Below are 17,999 nucleotides of genomic sequence, written 5' to 3'. Positions count from 1 at the left end.
TACACATCAAAACCAGTAATAATCAATATGTGGTAGGAGATAATGTGGCAACCATCAATGGCAGCCATTCACTTATCAATCACCTGAAAATGGAGTATAATGGCGCTAATTGTTTCGATACCCCAGGGACTAATCACGCATTGAATGTGAAGAATCTTTTGGAATTTTCCAAAGAATATAGTGATAATCGGACCACTCATATTGCACTATACGGATACAAATACTGGTGCTGTCATGCAGAAATACACAGCTCTTCAACTAGATAGAAATGCACAAAATTTTGCTCCAACAGATCTGGCAACATACAATGAAGGATTTGCGAGGAGAAAAAAGATATTACAGGCATGTACTTCTGCTGTACTTGTTAATGCGATCATAACACGCAACAGATTTGGTTTCTTTGAAATTTTTACCAATGAGATAAGTCCCAATAGAAAGGTTAGCATTAATGTGACACTTGAAAGTGGTCAAAATGTTATTTCCAGAGACAATGCACGAGCAGAAGGAAGATACATAATCACAAGATTCTTTCTGTGAGTGCCAGAAATGATTTTCAACGCAAAAGGGGATCAAATGTTTTTGCAAAACTATTTGACACTACATACCTGGAGCTACATGAAAGAACGTATGGAAGTAAGTCCAACAATTCGACAGCGAACAAGAACCTTCAAACTGACATCAAGCATCAGAAAACCACGACTTGCGTTCATCTGAGCGCTCAATACAGCTAAAGTGAATGATCACGAGCAAAATATGTTCATATTCAACACCTTTGGCATTGCTAACAACGTAACATTTGATTATTCTCAGCTTGAACTGAGCAATGGGGTATTTTGTCCACAGGAACGCATGGAACCAGACAAAGAGGGGGTGAGAATTTATCGCGCACTAATGAGATAAGGCAGACAGTTTAATGATTATCTGAGGAGACCAACGATTGATGTCAACATGTTTGAAAAACTTTATGGAATCCTATATTTCGACCTCACAAATCAGGAAGAAGAATTGAAAAGCGGATCAACAAAATTGGAATTGAAATATGGACTCAGTGGAGCACCAAATGCTAATTACGATCTTTACGCACGATTCTGCATGAGGAAGAACTATCTGCTGACGTGGTCAGTGGAGAGGCTCTTCTCAGGGAATAAGTCAATTAGCCAGTTACAACCTTATAGTTGGCTGAGAAGAGCAAAAACATGCAAACATGAAGTTTAAGGTAGGCTATCAGACAGCAACAGCCCGATTAACATATGATTAGACTATTTTTCATTCATAACTTCTATTTATGTTGTTAATGTAGCCTATAATATATACAAGATATGACAGCCATTTAGCCATTCCGTTAAACTGAGCAATGAAAGAAACAACAGCTTGCAAGAGCCATCAAGAACAATTCAGCCATTACTCTCAGATTGGAAAAAAAAGTGATTTGAATGGTCAGCATGAATTATTGCTGACTAGAACACAGGTACAGAGTCTAGAAAGCTATGAAGAAGGAAAAGGTGGCGACATAAAGATCAGTAAAAAAACACAGATAAGAAGTGTGCTGAAAGAAGGAGGCTCTTTATTCAGTTGTCAGATTGTTCTTGCACCAAACTTTCTTCCAATGGCAACAAAACTGGCATGATGTAAGGTGCTGCTTGGTCTTGCCACAGGTGCATTGACAAGTCTCGGAAACTTTTATATGGACAATATACTTGGACAGGGACAGACAGGAGGCTTTTTGATTCCAGAGTAAGATAGATCAACTTATTCAATACAATAGCATGCTGACTAAAATACAGAAAGAACAGATACTTGCAGCATTGCAGAGTGGTGGGGATCTGGTAATCAAACCAACAGACACAGAGTGGTGGTGCTTTTAATACCATATTGGCGAGCATCGCTATCGCTCTTTTGATGAATATGCTGAAAGGAAAAGGAATGCAGACTAGATCATACAGAAGTGCACCAATACCTCCCCCTCCTGTGATATTAATGAGCTTAAGATCCGACGACGGGAGACATCTAGGACGGCAGACTTAGTCAAGGGGGCTTGCGGAGAGGTCGCCGTTGAAATGGCACGAAAAATAGCCTTAAGATAGCGCGCTTGACAGTTGCTGTACTGGCTTTCCTCATCGAAGTTTAGGAAAAGCATTGACTACCTTTAGAAAGGCTCGTAAATTGTTGATCGCAAGTTTCGATGATGGTGACATTTTAGAAGATGAATTTTTACTGTTGCATGATGCCAACATTTCAAAGAATCTCGATTATCTCTATCAGAATTACAAACATTTTGACCTGGAAGGACTCGATGGAAGTGAGTGCTTGGCAGAATTTGGTTACCAAAAAAGGGACATACCTATTCTCGCAGACGTAATGGGGCTGTCTGATTCGTATATTTATGAAAGAGGGACTGTAAGCGATGAAATCGAAGGCCTTTGTCTCTTGTTGACAAGATTAGTATTACCCTTGTATGTACAGTGACCTTTTTAAACACGGGAAAAATTTGAAACACAACACAGACATGTATGCAAAAGCAGCATAATACAGGTATAATCTTATCATGATGATAAATATTTAACCAATTTCCAGCAGCAAACTTTTCACGCTTAATCCAGGACGCTTTATATGGCTGAAAAAACATTATCGAAACTGTTGATCATGAATTCGAAAATTTTCTCAGATGAGCCTTGTTATTAAACTCGACAAAAGACAAATGGAATAACGTCATGGCCATCAATTTATGCCCAAATAAGTCTACGAATTTTTCATTGAAATAAAGAGAAATAGTGAATTGTAAAACTTATTGGGTTGCTTTCTTTGTTAACATCGAGGCAATACTGAGTGACAAACCGTGGTTTGAGAAAGGCAAATGAATAAAGTTAAAATTTCCTCGAACAAATCGTTTATTTTTTGCTCAGCTATTTCACAGACATTCTGTCATAACAATAAAGTGTTCAAATGGTCAACAATTTTCGCTCAAAGTGAGTTCAAATGGCTTTATTCTGAAAAGTTTACTCACGTTTTAGCCGCGACGGCAAAATGTCTTTCTTCACGTCACTGACAAGGCCGCTACAGCGGGAAACCTCACAACGACGGCAGCCGGAAGTAATCCTGACAGTAACTTCACTTCCGCGTGCCGTCCCAGAAGTTTACCATCGCCGGATCTTAAGGTAATTATTGGCATGTTACGGCGGTGGATTGCAGAATAGTGTGTATAATCAACTAATGCCTTACAGACCACATCCATTTGTTGGCACTTCGATAGATGCAACTCCTGAAAGAGACGCAAAGGCCAGTAAAAAAAGAACCCAATCAAAAAGGGAAAAGGACTACTGCTGGGAAGGAACAGGCCGTTCAATGGAGACCCTCTTCTCGGTACCATTTTGTCGATAAAGCGATACCAGAATTTGACATATTTAACTGGATCAAACGCATGAAAGTGAAGACCTTTAATAAGGTAACGTCAAGAGATGAGATATCAAAAGAAATCAAAAAGGGGTTTGATGTGATTAATCTAGGTGACAAAGCTGATACAGGTACACACTAGGTCACAATGAATGTGAAAGATAATTTGATAGAGCATTTTGATAGCTTTAGTTTGGACTGTCCTGAGGAGATCATTATATTGTCTGACAGATTGAACGTCAATTATACAGTTTTAAGACTTGATCAGCGTATTATGTGGTTACTATTGTCTGTACTATATCAATGAGAGCAACAAGAAGAAATCATTTAACGACATTATTCAAGTATTCTCACATGGTGATACATTGTTTAACAAGAGATTTTCATAATGAGATATCTTATGAAATATATTAGTATGTGGGCTGGTGTAATGGTGATAATCCTTTGAATAGCAAATATGGTGAACAAGGGCCTTCAGGGAGGTAAAAGAGACAAAGGCGATAAAGGTGATAAAGGAGACACGGATCTGTTGTACCCCAGACCCAAAGGTGATACTGCTTCAAGCAGTCTACAAGGAGTAAAAGGAGGTGAGACACCGGACCGCAGGGGTTGCAAGGTAATTCTGGACCACAGGGGCCAAGAGGGAACACTAGATCACAGGGCCCAAAAGGTAACGTTGGTGATGTTGGACCACAAGGTAATACTGGAACGCAAGGAGCAAAAGGCGATACTGGTGCACAAAGCCTTAAGGAGGATATTGGATCACAGGGACTACAAGGAGCACGCAGTTTGAAAGGTGATAAAGGTGATATGGGTACAAAAGGACCGAATGGTGATGCTGGCTCAGCGTTCAATGTCAGCTCAAACGTTCATATGAAGAACTATAAAATTGAAATCATGGCAAGCCAATCAAGTGGTGATGATGCAGTTAATAACATATTTATTGATGCGATTGCAAATGATATTTTAACAGGTGTTGAGAAGTTCAGAGGTGATATCAATTTGAACAATCATAAGATGGCCAATTTGGCAACACCAACAAATAATACTGATAAATAAATACGTAAATTAAAGCTCCCCTTTAGGGGCTTTTCAGCCACAACATAGACTACCTAAGTGCCTAAAAATCCTCACTAGCAGGAAGCAGACCGATAGGCTATTTACAGAGCGCAGCCAAGGAGTTCAACTAGGGGCAACCAAGAACAAATCCAGTGAGTGGCAAGATGGAGGACTTGAATCCGGGACACCGGATTACAAGTCCAGCACCCTCACCACTCGACCACACCGCCTCCTGATACAACGAATAAGACATATTTTGACGCACAGGTTAACGCATCAGTCAAGTTAAATGATGAAATTACAATGACAGGTAGTTTGAATGTTGGTGAAAATAAGATCTTCAATGTGACGACACCAACAAGAGGAACTGAAGCTGCTAATAAAAGATGTTGCCACACATATGAACACAATGGTTAAACTAGATGGTTCGAAAGCAATGACTGGCGATCTCAACATGAATTCAAAATGTATTATTGATGTGAAAGAGCCACAATCACCTGAAAGTACTTATGCAACGAATGTCAATTAATGTAAGAATAAGAAAATTTCCTTAAATAGTGCTTCAGTGAAGTATGAATATGAAAAGTATTTTGCAGTAAATGGTTTGAACCCAGGGGTAACATGTAAAGGTGTAGTCTGATCGTCCGGGTGAGTGTAGTCCTGAGAAGGACTGTTGTTGGTGGTAGTGACTGACGTTTCGACAACCTGTGCGGAAGTCATCATCAGAGTCAAGTGAATGATTGTTGTCAGTAGAATGTTCTTATTCCAGTTCGTGTGAAATGATCGGTTGGTTTTACCGTGATGTTATTGGCTGTAAGACTCAAGTGACGTAAGTCGGTCGTGATTGGTCTGTTTCGATCTGTCGGTAAAGTTAGGTCGTTATTTTTCGGTCGTTTGTGATGTTTATGTCGTGAATGAGTCGTTTGTATGGAGCGGGTAGTTGTTGACATCTGTTTAGGGGAGTCTGTTCTAATTTAGTAAACCAGCTTTCCAGAGTCAGTCGTTGAAAATAGTCAGTGCTGTAGGTTAGGCATTGCGTAGAGTCCCAGTCAATGTTGTGGATGGTAAGTCGATGGTGTTCAGCAATGTGATTGCTGACTTCACCTTTCCTCGTCGCCCGTCTGTGTTCAGTCAGTCTTGTTGTGAGGTTTCTGCCAGTCTCACCGATGCAGGAGGCTTGGCAGTCGGAACAATTGATCTTATAAATCGTTCCCTGTCTGTTCCTCGGTTCGTCTTTGTCTTTAACGTTGGTTAGTAACTGACGTAGTGTGGTGATGGGTTTGTGGACGACGCGGATATTGAAGGGTAGTAAGATGCGCGAGATGTTTTCAGACATGCCTTTTATGTACGGTATGGTTGCTGTAGTCGTAGGCGTTGCGGTGTCGTTTGTTTCGGTAGTGGTAGTGGGTCGGTGAGTGTTTCGTCGGATGAAGTCCTTGTTGTAGTTGTTCTTCGTAAAAACACGGTGAAGGTATTTGTTCTCGTCGGATAAGCTGTCTGTCGAGTCGCATACTAGTTGTGCGCGTCGTGTTAGAGTTCTGATAGTTGTGGCTTTGTGTGATGTAGGGTTGTAGGATGACTCGTCTAGTAATCTGTCGATGTGTGTCGGTTTCCTGTAAACTGTCGTCCCTAATGAGTTGTCGTTGTGGCTTACCAGGCAGTCTTGAAAAGGAAGTTTGCCATTTTCTTCGACTTCTCTGGTAAACTGTATGTCAGTGTTTTGTTCATTAAGGTGGTAGTGGAATGCGTCAATTTCGTCGTGTCGAACGGCGGTGAATGTGTCGTCAACGTAACGTAACCAAAGCGGTATCGTTTGTCGTCAAGTCGAAAGGGCGCGTTCCTCGATGTTCTGCATCATAATTTCTGCTATAACAACAGAAACTGGAGACCCCATGGCAGTGCCGTGTAACTGTTTGTAGTGTTTACCGTTGTACTGAAAGTAAGTAGATGTTAGGCAAATGTTTAGCAAGTCCATGATGTCGTTTGTCGGTAGCGGTAGTGGGTCAGTAGATTGTCGGATTGCAGTCTCAGTGCATTGTAATGCCAATTGAAGTGGAATACTTGCGAACAGTGATTTCACATCAAATGACACTAGTTTGTAGTCGTCAGGTATCTGAACAGTCTTGGTAGCGTTAATGAAGTCTTCAGTGGATTGTAGTTTATGTCTGGATTTGTCGGTTAGCGGTTGTAGTATTGTCGTCAGGTACTTTGATAGTTGGTATGTGGGAGAGCCACAGAAAGAAACAATAGGTCGCATCGGAAAACCAGGTTTGTGTAGTTTCGGAATACGGAAAAGTATTTTGATGACTAGCTAAATCATTCGGTGACAAGTACTGAAATGAAGAATGCTTTCTACTATCTTATGGACAACCCTTCTTCTGAATTCAGTGATAAATTGAAATGCGTCAAGAAAACCAATCCGGTAATAGTTACACACAAGATTTACAAATATTTGTTGTTGTTTATGGTGTTTCAGGATATGACAATAATGTTGCAACAATTGTGTGGCATAAGGTTCATGAAATAATCAAGGGCACTGTTAAATTTCAAACACTTGCGGTAATGACAGATGAGCTAATAGCCCTTGCTGCTGTCAACAATAATAACCCAGTTGCAAAGAAGCAATTTGATGATAAGACAACTAATTTATAATATTACTGTGGAAGCCTTCCGCATAACAGTGCAAAAATAGTACAATTTGGTACTATTCCAAATACAGCTGTAGTCTGGTGTAAAATAGTAACGATGTAATAGTTGATTCACGCTGTTTTTGAGAAATTCAGGAAGATGGCTAATATGAGATTCATTTAACGAAAGACAGCTACAAAGGTTCCGCAACTTCCATAAATTGAATACACCAAAACCTGGCATTAGTTCTGTAACCACATTAATCGCAAAATATGAAAACACAAGTGATAAATGGGTTGATATACATGTCTTTTGTGTTCCATCATTGACAAAAGTAGAAAAAATAAGCATTTATTTGACAGCTTCAAACGGACGATTAGATGGAGGTGACTATTCAAATGTTATGCCTAGAAAACTGTCGGTAATCTAATTATTAACATATGGGTTGGTATAACGGTGATAATCATTTAGCAGCAAAGATGGTGAACAAGGACCTCCACGAACTCAAGAAACACCAGGCTTGATTGGAATGAAAGGAGACAGAAGCGATATTGGACCACAAGGCCCCCAAGTGATACAAGGACCAAAAGGTGACAAAGGTATCAAGGGAGACCAAGGCATCAAAGACGACATAGGATTACAAGGGGTGAAAGGTGATAAAGGAGATATTGGACCATAAGCTTTACAGGGTATTGCTGGACCACAAGGACCGAGAGGAAATATTGGACCTCAAGGAGTGAAAGGCAATACTGGAAATACTGAACCACAAGGAAATAGTGGTTCGCAAAGGCCAAGAGGTAACACTGGTTCACAAGGACGAAAAGGTAATGTCGGACCTTATGGAATACAAGGACCACGCGGTTTGAAAGGTGTTAAAGGTGACAAAAGAGACAACTGTAATATTGGACCAACTGGACCACAAGAGAACACTGGACCACAAGAGAAGGCTGGATTACAGGGACCAACTGGTGCACAAGAACCACACGGAGTAAATGGTGATACAGGAGAAAAGGATTACAAAGGTGATAGTGATTTCAAATCTGATGGTTCTGTGGCTATCACTGGTAATCTTGATGCTGGTAATAAATCAAATCGATTTAAACTTGTATCGTACGTTTACTAAGGATGTACCAATATGTATGCAAACCGTTACAGTAATATGTTAAATACACTTGCAGTAAGAGCTTCTTCCATATTACCTATTTTGAGGCCATTTTTTAGTGAAAACCGAGAAAAACCGGGGGGTGGTCCATCTACCCCCGGAAATAACCAAAGCAGAAACCAGTTTGTCATTTGGAGTTTATGGGTAGATCCTTTGAACTGGCAAAGTTTCATTGAAATCGGTGAGATGGCATGTATCACGACTGCCTGGTCCTCTCGTGGACACCTTCTTAAAGATCCACAACCGAGTGATACTAATTATGCAACAAATGTCAATTTTGTGAATAAGACAGTTTCTGACAATAATACTGTTATGCAGAACGATTATCAAACCTATGTTAGTAATCAGATTAACACAGTGATAAAAGCTGATGAAAGTAAAGCAATCACTGGTAATCTTGATGTTAGAAATAGTAAAATAGTCAATATTCATACACCGACAGATAACAATGATGCTGTAAATAAGTCATGTTGATACTTCAGTAGGACAACTATGGTTTGCAACTTATAAATGAGCACATAATAGTGAGAAAGAAGTGAAATTTCATACGTCAAACAATGAATGGTCAGCTATAGACAGAAACGTTTTTGGTGTTTCAAGTGATGGAGTGATCATTAAAAATGCAGGAACTTATACAGTTGGACCCCGATAATTCGAAGTCTCAAGGGAAAAGCAAAATAGTTCGAATTATCGGGGGTTCGAATTATAGGGGTCAAAAATAAATACGCAGTTTTTACCCCTGCATAACTTTATTTACCCTATTTTCGCGATATTAGTGAATAGTTTGTAATCCCTGAACGTATTTCAAATGTTTTCATCAACAAAACGGTGCTTAGCTTAAAAAGGTATCAATTGCGAGCAGCCTCTGAGATTTGCAAATGTTTTTCTCGATAATGTATGCGATCTGATTCATGTTTCGACGAATCTCGTCAGCTCCGACATCTGCAGCAAACAGACTATAGGACGAAAGCGTGTTGATAGCCTCGGTTATTTGTGCTCTTGTTGGCTTCTGTGGTCTCTCCTCGGAGTCATCATCGTCACTATCATCGTCTACTTCCATCACTGTGCTGTCACGTTCTCTGAATTCTTCTAATATTTCTTTATCACTTAACAGCGCACTGTCCGATGTCATAACGCCGTCATCTGCCTCAATGACATCTTCAGCTCTTACTTCTGTCGGTGCCAGTTCCGCGTCTTTGTGTCTCAATGCATCGAAATCTTCTTCTAGGATTTTAATGGGTCATCTTCGTCAGCGATTGCGCTTTGTTGCTCTTTGTCCCCGATGCCTCCCTCCTAAAACAGTTGCGAATAGTATCCCTTGAAACCTTGCTCCAGGCCTGTGTCAGAAGGACCATTGCATCAAGAACGGTAATTTTTGGCATTGGCTTGTTCTTGTCGATCGCTTCAATAAATTTGCGCACACAACCAGACCTGTAGTGGGTTTTGGTTGACCGGATAACACCTTGATCCATGGGCTGGGTTTTGGAAGTCGTATTTGGCGGCAAAAATACAAGATTGATCGCCTTTAAATTGTCGATTTGTGGGTGGGCGGGACAATTGTCAATAATCAAGGCAATCTTTCTCCCTTCACTCTCAAACTTCCGGTCCTGTTCTCGCACCCATTCTTCAAAAATAGTCACTGTTCATCCAGCTCTTTTTCTGGGCGCGATATCTACAGGGCAAGTTTAACACGCCTGAAAAACACCGAGGCTTGACGGACTTTCCGATCACAAACATTGGGAGTTTTTCTCCTTCAGCGTTTGCGGCGGCCAACCCAGTTATGCGCTCTTTGCCGTGCTTTCCTCCAATGCATTTCTCACTTTTCAAGTGCAGCGATCTACTTGGAAAAGCTTTATAAAAAAGACCGAATTCATCTGCATTGTAAATGTCTCGCAGTTCATAATTTGTAAGCAAAGTCGGCAAAGTTGTTTCTTGCCAAGATGCAGTCATATCTGCTGTGCATGATTTTACTTCGCCCGAGACTGTTTTAAATGTAACACTGTGCCTATTTTTCCAGCGGTCAAACCAACCATTAGATGCTTTGAAATCTTCCATTCCCAGCTCTTCGGCATACTTTCTTGCTTTCTCTTAGAGTAAAAGGCCCCCGACAGGTGCGCCTTGATCTCTAACTCTGATGAACCACTTGTATAAGGCCTTACCCACGTTATCACAAGTACTCGCTTTCAGCCGTGACTTAGTTCGATGACTCCCTCCTTCAAAGGCTTTTACAATCTTGTCCTTGTTCTTTAGCCATGTTGAGATTGTATTCGGTGGTACTTTGAACTGAGCTGCAACATCTTTTTTGGCTTCACCTTTCTCAAGCAATTTCAAAGCTTCATATTTTTGACGAACACTTTTAGTAGACTATTTTCTGCGTCCGGAAGAAGCAGATTCTGCCATTTTCTAGAGCCGTGTGATCACCGCACAAGCTCCAGCACAGAAATACATGCCAATTAGCACCTCGGTAAAAAGCCTAAATTGAAAAACGATACCGACAAAGTGATCCACTTCCGCTAAAAGTGTGATTTAACGTGTGTTGTTTACTCGTATCGCGTCCTTGTCATTAGACGCATGCACTCAACTGCTAGATGCTGGCTTTGAATTTACTAAATCAAGCTCTGCTTAAATAATGGTTTGCCCAAGGAATGTTGCTTCGCTTCAAATTAACTCCTACATAAAGGGATATCACGACTACCAGGAAATCTGGAAACCAACAGTGAATGAAAAACTTTCAACCAGAAGAGAGCCCGATAACCCAGTGGACAAATATGCCGTATGTGTGATGCAAGATCAAGAAACCAAAGTAATGTTTCTTCAGGCCGTTTAGTTAAAAAAGTACTCAAAGAAAATTTGACCGACCAAGGACGACTTGAGATCAACGTGAGAGTGGTGAAAATTTTTAAGGCCCTCAGGATAAGTGGGCCAAAATCCCCTAGTTTTAGTACAACTTACGGGGGCCGTGCGATTTGCAGTACCAGTCGTAAAGAGCATAAATACCTAAGTAAAGTAACTGTTATTTTAGAATTTTAACCAAAGTGATATTTGCTCTGTTACCTTCCATCTGATCCACTCATTTCTTCCCGTTTTGCAACGAATCTCTGCTGAGGCTCATCTTCAGAGATTGCTTGGTTAGATAATGATCTTATTAACGGCTGACGCTTTTCTTCAGTGATTGGTTTGTAACGTGGTGACCTTTCTGATCTTTCTGACCGCCGAAGCTCATCTTCAAGGTTGGCTTGGAACGTTTGTCGGCATGGGTATGTGTCTAAGCTAAAAAAACATGCTACTTTTCAACAATTTCTCACAGATACAAAGGCTATATCAAACTATGTATATCCGGAAAGCTTACGAGCCAAAGATCAGAAAAAAAATATTTCATACTTTATAAGCCAACTATAACAAAACATATGGTGAAAGAAAGGGGAGGAATCAGGCCATTTGAATGTAACCAGAAACCCTTGATCATCAACGAACTTGAAAGATACTGGAGGCAAACTTAACACAAATAGGAGGAGTTGTAAAAAAGTGCTTTTATCTAAACATTTGCCTTAGTTTCATTGCTGAAGCAAAAAAAGGAGCATGATTTGCACACACCTTAATGGTAATGAGGCTGACGACCAAAGCTCCTGCACAACTCATTCTTGATTTCAGTGCAGTTATTCCCTTAGACCATACATACAGGCTCATATAAAAGTAAAAAATGACTGCTAACACTTTTGAGAAGTCGTTAATGTCGAATTTAATAGTTTGAGTCGACCCAAACTGAAGTCAGTTCGGTACATTTGAAGTTCGACTTTAAACCGAGCCTTACTTTATAAATGGATGTTTTAGACTAAGTCAAATTGATTTTTTTAAATTCTTAAACTATTTCTACGGTCGATACACCATTGAAACAGTAAGCCTTATAAATTTTTGCTCTGTTACCTTCCATCGGATCCACTCATTTCTTACCGTTTTGAACCGAATCTCTGCTGAGTCTTATCTTCAGAGATTGGTTGGTTAGATAATGATCTTGTTAACGGCTGAAGCTTTTCTTCAGTGCTTGGTTTGTAACGTGATACCCTTTCCGTTCGGTTAAGCTGCCGAAGCTCATCTTCAAAGTTGGCTTGGTAAGGTTGTCGCCATGGGTACGTGTCTAAGCTAAAAAACATGCTACTTTTCAAGGATTTCTTACAGGTACGAAGGCTATATCAAACTATCTATATCCAGAAAGCTTACGAGCCAAAGATCAGGAAAAAAATATTTCATACTTTATAAGCCAACTATAACAAAACATATGGTGAAAGGGAGGGGGCGAATAAAGCCAGTTGAATGTAAACAGGAACCCTTGATCATCAACGAACTTGAAAGACACTGGAGGTAAACTTAACACACAAAAGAGGAGTTATAAATTCAGAAAGTGCTTTTTTCAAAGCATTTGTCTTAGTTTCATTGCTGACGTAAAAAAAGGAGCATGATTTGCACACACTTTATTGGTAATGAGGCTGACGACCAAAGCTCCTGCACAACTCATTCTTGATTTCAGTGCAGTTACTCTCTTGGACCATATATACGGGTTCATATAAAAGTAAAAAATGACTGCTAACACTTTTGAGAAGTCGTTAATGTCGAATTTAATAGTTTGAGTCGACCCAAACTGAAGTTCAGTTCGGCACATTTGAAGTTCGACATTAAACAGAGCCTTACGTTATAAATGGATGTTTCAGACTAACTCAAATTGATTTTTCAAGTTCTTAAACTATTCTACATTCGATACACCATTGAAACACTAAGCCTTATAAATTTTTGCTCTGCTACCTTCCATTTGATCCACTAATTTCTTACCGTTTTGCAACGAATCTCTGTTGAAGCTCATCTTCAGAGATTGGTTGGTTAGATAATGATCTTATTAACGGCTGACGCTTTTCTTCAGTGATTGGTTTGTAACGTGGTGACCTCTCTGATCTTTCTGACCGCCGAAGTTCATCTTCAAGGTTGGCTTGGAACGTTCGTCGGCATGGATACGTGTCTAAGCTAAAAAACATGCTACTTTTCAACAATTTCTCACAGGTACGAAGGCTATATCAAACTATGTATATCCGGAAAGCTTACGAGCCAAAGATCAAAAAAATATATTTCATACTTTATAAGCCAACTATAACAAAACATATGGTGAAAGGGAGGGGAGGAATAAGGCCATTTGAATGTAACCAGAAACCCTTGATCATCAACGAACTTGAAAGATACTGGAGGCAAACTTAACACAAAAAGGAGGAGTTGTAAAAAAGTGCTTTTTGCCTTAGTTTCATTGGTGAAGCAAAAAAAAGAGCATGATTTGCACACACCTTATTGGTAATGAGGCTGACGACCAAAGCTCCTGCACAACTCATTCTGGATTTCAGTGCAGTTATTATCTTAGACCATACATACAGGCTCATATAAAAGCAAAAGATTACTGCTAACACTTTTGAAGAGTCATTGATGTCGAATTTAATAGTTTGGGTCGACCCAAACTGAAATTCAGTTCGGCACATTTGAAGTTCGACGTTAAACCGAGCCTTACTTTATAAATGGATGTTTTAGACTAAGTCAAATTGATTTTTTTAAACTATTTAACTATTTCTACGGTCGAGTAGAAAATTTTAGCTCTGCTACCTTCCATCTGATCCACTCATTTCTTACCGTTTTGAACCGAATCTCTGCTGAGGCTCATCTTTAGAGATTGGTTGGTTAGATACTGATCTGTGATACTGCCGAAGCTCATCCTCAAAGTTGGCTCGGTAAGGTTCTCGCCATGGATACGCGTCTAAGCTAAAAATCATGCTACTTTTCAACAATTTCTCACAGGTACGAAGGCTATATCAAACTATGTATATCCGGAAAGCTTACAAGCCAAAGATCAGGGAAAAAATATTTCATACTTTATACGCCAACTATAACAAAACATATAGTAAAAGGGAGGGGAGGAAAAAGGCCAGTTGAATGTAAACAGGAACCCTTGATCATCGACGAACTTGAAAGACACTGGAGGCGAACTTAAGTGTCCCTGTCTGGAGGAAGTGTTCCAGGGGCCAGAAGTGGGGGTCAACCGATTCAACTGAAACTTGACACAAACGTTGAGTGTGATAAGATATTTCAAAAGCCACTTCGACTCACTTCTCTGACTGTTTGTTCTGGAGTTTCAGGGGGGGTCCCATTTATGGCCTGTGGAGCACCAAAACTTCATCCTTCTAGTTGGTATTTTGAAAGTGCTATAAAACTCCATTGGTAAACTGTGAGGCCAAATGAATTTGACCATGGACTCTACTATAGTGAGGCTTTTACTTCATAATATAACTTTGTTCTCAAGTGATTAGACAGAGAGGAGCCTAGGGCAAAAGTTGGGTCAAATTTGAGGTCAAAATCATTACCCAAAATTGCCATTTTTCAAAAAAATATGACACTCACCTGCCTTCTTGCATGACTTTCATACCAATTCCAGTATATACTTTAGTGACCCATTTATCAAAACCAGTTGAGAAAAATTTGGTTTATTGAAATTTGTTAGGTTTTTGGCACAAACTCTCTATGCCCCTCTAAGGCCAAGCAAAATGGAGTTTTCAGCATAATTCATGCTATAAATAGACCAAATTCTTGACATAAGGCCCGTATTTTGTATTAGGTGAGTGAAAATGAAACACTAAGCCAACCCAGTGTCATTATCTAGAAATACCTCGACTTATAGCTTACAAATATACTGAGAAGGCTTCTGATTAGCATTACATACACCCGGTTTTAGTAAATAAAGGTAATTTTTTTCTTTGAATACCTAGTACCCCTCATAGAGCACAAATGATGATGTCTTCACCTAGATATGACAGTCCTTTTTTAGAGATGCTTGAATTTCCTCTGATTTATATTTTTCAGGTCATATTTCCATACATACTATACTCACAAGCATGCAAAGTCTCTTTATTTTGTCGAACCCATTTATTGATGCAGCATGAAGAGAGCTTAACGGAAACGACTCTTAACAGAAGATCTATGGTTAAAATTTTGATAGCCTCGCTAGCTCTTGAAAAACGCATGATGGCATCAGTAAAAAAGCAGGAATATACATGCAAGTTGTAGTGAGTAGCGTCCAGGTGACTTGTGATCCATCCGATTTCCCTGGTACGTTATAGCATAATAAATCAAATCATCCGACAGTAAATAACAAATCCACAGTTAGAAGAGCTGGATAACAAATATTTTGTGTTGCAGCTTATGTAAAACATGCCACGCAACACCTCGAGATGCGATTGTTATTATATCGACTAGCCCACCATATCGGACGTGAGAGTGAGAGGACTGGACTAAGTCGAGGAGTCAAGCAACCTTCACTGAGTTTTAGGTAACGCGGGTTTGTCGACCATCACTTGCGCTAATAACAGGAATTTGCTAACTGTAGAAGAGGTCCCTAATACGAAGGCTTACGATTAGCACTACCTATAATTTCAACGTCGAAAAACTCGCACAATGACGGTGGTTGACTGAGTTTTTGCCTTGCAACACATTGGCTAATCTTCCCTTGGCAGAGAGTTCGCGAAAGTTGAAATCTCCATGCAAAAGAGAATTGGAAAACAACTAAACTGTTTCTGAAACATGTGTACTAAACCCTCTTCACTGGAAAACAAATCAAGGAAATTTCTTTTGAACGGGAAGTTAAGAGGACCGCTCTTAGCGAGAGTGGCACTTGAAAAGCCATCTGCTACTTTAATGCGTGTGTATGAGCCCTTTCTTATATTTTGAATTACCTGTACTAGTAGCTTTGGCCGGCATCACCCGGTCTTCCTATCGCCCGGACGCACCTGACCCCTTGTACTTGTGTTTTAACCAAGCATTCATGTCAATATCGCGAGACAACAAAGGAATCATTCCTGTTTCGTGCAGAGCCCATGACAAGGCACCGCACTGATCATTTAACCCTCCAAAGGAACAAAGCGCCATCGTAAAATTCTCCTGAAACTTCTTATCGCTACACTTAAAATAACTGATAAGGACACAAACATTTACGCTCGAATAGGGGGAGGGATGGAAACTCGGTCCAGTCCTAATACTCTTACGTCCAAAATGGCCGGCCCTATTGGCATTATCTAAATGTCTCGTGTGGAATATTTCACTTAAACAGCAACAATAAGTTTTTGTCATCCAACTCTTCTGACTGTGGATTCCCTCTTTGTTAAATAGTTCCATTTATTTAGTTCTAAAGTACTTAAGATCTCTGGTGGATCACAAGTCACCTGGACGGTGCTCACTGCTGCACGTAAGCTAATTATGTATGCATGGTCATGCTCGCGTAGTGATGGGTATTTGCGAGAGCTATTTAGCCAATTCAAAGGTGAGACGTGAATCATCTTTTAACGATCGTTTTATTCTTATCTTAATGGTTAAGGCCGGGTGGAGTTCACTTTATTTTCAAGTAAAAAACGGCCTGACAAAATATCGAGACTTTGCATGCTTGGAGTATTATACGTATGGAAATATGGCCTAACAAACATAGATCACAGAAAATTCAAGCATCTTTAAAAAATACTGTCATTTCTAGGTCAGAACAACATCATTTGGGCTCTATGATGGGTACAAGGCTTTTATTCATTACTTTACTTTATTTTGCTAAACCGCTAGGTGTTTGTGGTGCTAATCAGAGGCCTTCTTAGTGCATTTGTAAGCTATGAGTCGAGGTACTTCTAGATAATGACACTGATTTGGCTTTGATGTTTCATTTTCACTCACCTAATACAAAATACAGGCCTTATGTCAAGAATTTGGTCTGTTTATAGCATGAACTATGCATAAAACTCCAATTTGCTCGGCCTTAAAGGGGCATGGAGAGTTCGTGCCAAAAACCTAACAAACCTCAATAGGCCAAATTTTTCTCACTGATTTTAATAAATGGGTCACTAAAGTACATACTGGATTTGGTATGAAAGTTATTCAAGAAGGCAGGCGAGTGTTATGGTTTTTTGAAAAATGACAATTTTGGGTAATGATTTTGACCTCAAATTCGACCTAACTTTTGCCCCAGGCCCCTCTCTGTCTAATCACTTGAGAACAAAGTTATATTCAGGAAGTAAAAGCTCCACTATAGAAGGGTCCATGGTCAAATTTCTTTGGCAGTACAGTTTACCGATGGAGTTGTATAGCACTTTCAAAATGCCAACTAGAAGGATGAATTTTTGTTGCTCCACAGGCCACAAACGGGACCCCCCCCCCCTAAAACTGCAGAACAAACAGTCAGAGAAGTGAGCCAAAGTGGCTTTTCAAATATCTTATCGCACTCAACCTCTGTGCCAAGTTTCAGCCGATTCAGTTGACCACCACTTCTGGCCCCTGGAAAACTTTCTCAGATAGGGACACTTAACACAAAAAGGAGGAGTTATAAATTCAGAAAGTGCTTTTTTCTAAGCATTTGCCTTAGTTTCATTGCTGACGTAAAAAGAGGAGTATGATTTGCACACACCTTATTGATAATGAGCCTGACGACCACAACTCATTATCGATTTCAGCGCAGTTATTCTTGTGGACCTTACATACACGCTCATATAAAAGTGAAAAATTACTCCTTACACTTTTAAGTAGTCATTCATTAGAAGAAATATTAATCCGGCCCGCCTAATGAGTTGTACTCAGCTGACAAGCTTACCGTTTTGCTGTTGTAATGATGTTTTCAATTTTTGCACATGGCAAGGGCTCGAGTAAACAAAGTTATTTACCAGACTTTTCACCAATTGATGAAAACAATAAGCCATAAAGCTAACCG

The 17,999-nt window shown here is 39.9% G+C and overlaps 1 protein-coding gene across 6 annotated transcripts in view; it reads right to left on the bottom strand.

Annotated features, from left to right (window-relative positions):
* Positions 1–17,999, bottom strand: part of LOC111329136 (uncharacterized) — a 118,839-nt gene that overhangs the window by 90,140 nt on the left and 10,700 nt on the right. For all 6 annotated transcript variants that reach the window (XR_015994712.1, XM_088743360.1, XM_088743372.1 and 3 more), the window contains 4 exons: positions 13,901–14,029; positions 13,064–13,252; positions 12,191–12,379; positions 11,294–11,509 (listed from right to left, as the gene is read on the bottom strand). Coding sequence is in view for 5 of the 6 variants with exons in the window: in XM_088743360.1 (XP_088599486.1) it covers positions 11,294–11,509; positions 12,191–12,379; positions 13,064–13,252; positions 13,901–14,029 (723 nt within the window). In the remaining variant the exon portion in view is untranslated. The remainder of the gene's footprint in view (positions 1–11,293; positions 11,510–12,190; positions 12,380–13,063; positions 13,253–13,900; positions 14,030–17,999) is intronic.

Source organism: Stylophora pistillata, chromosome 1, assembly GCF_964205215.1.
Source record: "Stylophora pistillata chromosome 1, jaStyPist1.2, whole genome shotgun sequence".
Taxonomy (NCBI): domain Eukaryota; kingdom Metazoa; phylum Cnidaria; class Anthozoa; order Scleractinia; family Pocilloporidae; genus Stylophora; species Stylophora pistillata.
The sequence above is the reverse complement of the archived record's forward strand: the minus strand, read 5'-3'. Positions and strand labels throughout refer to the sequence as shown.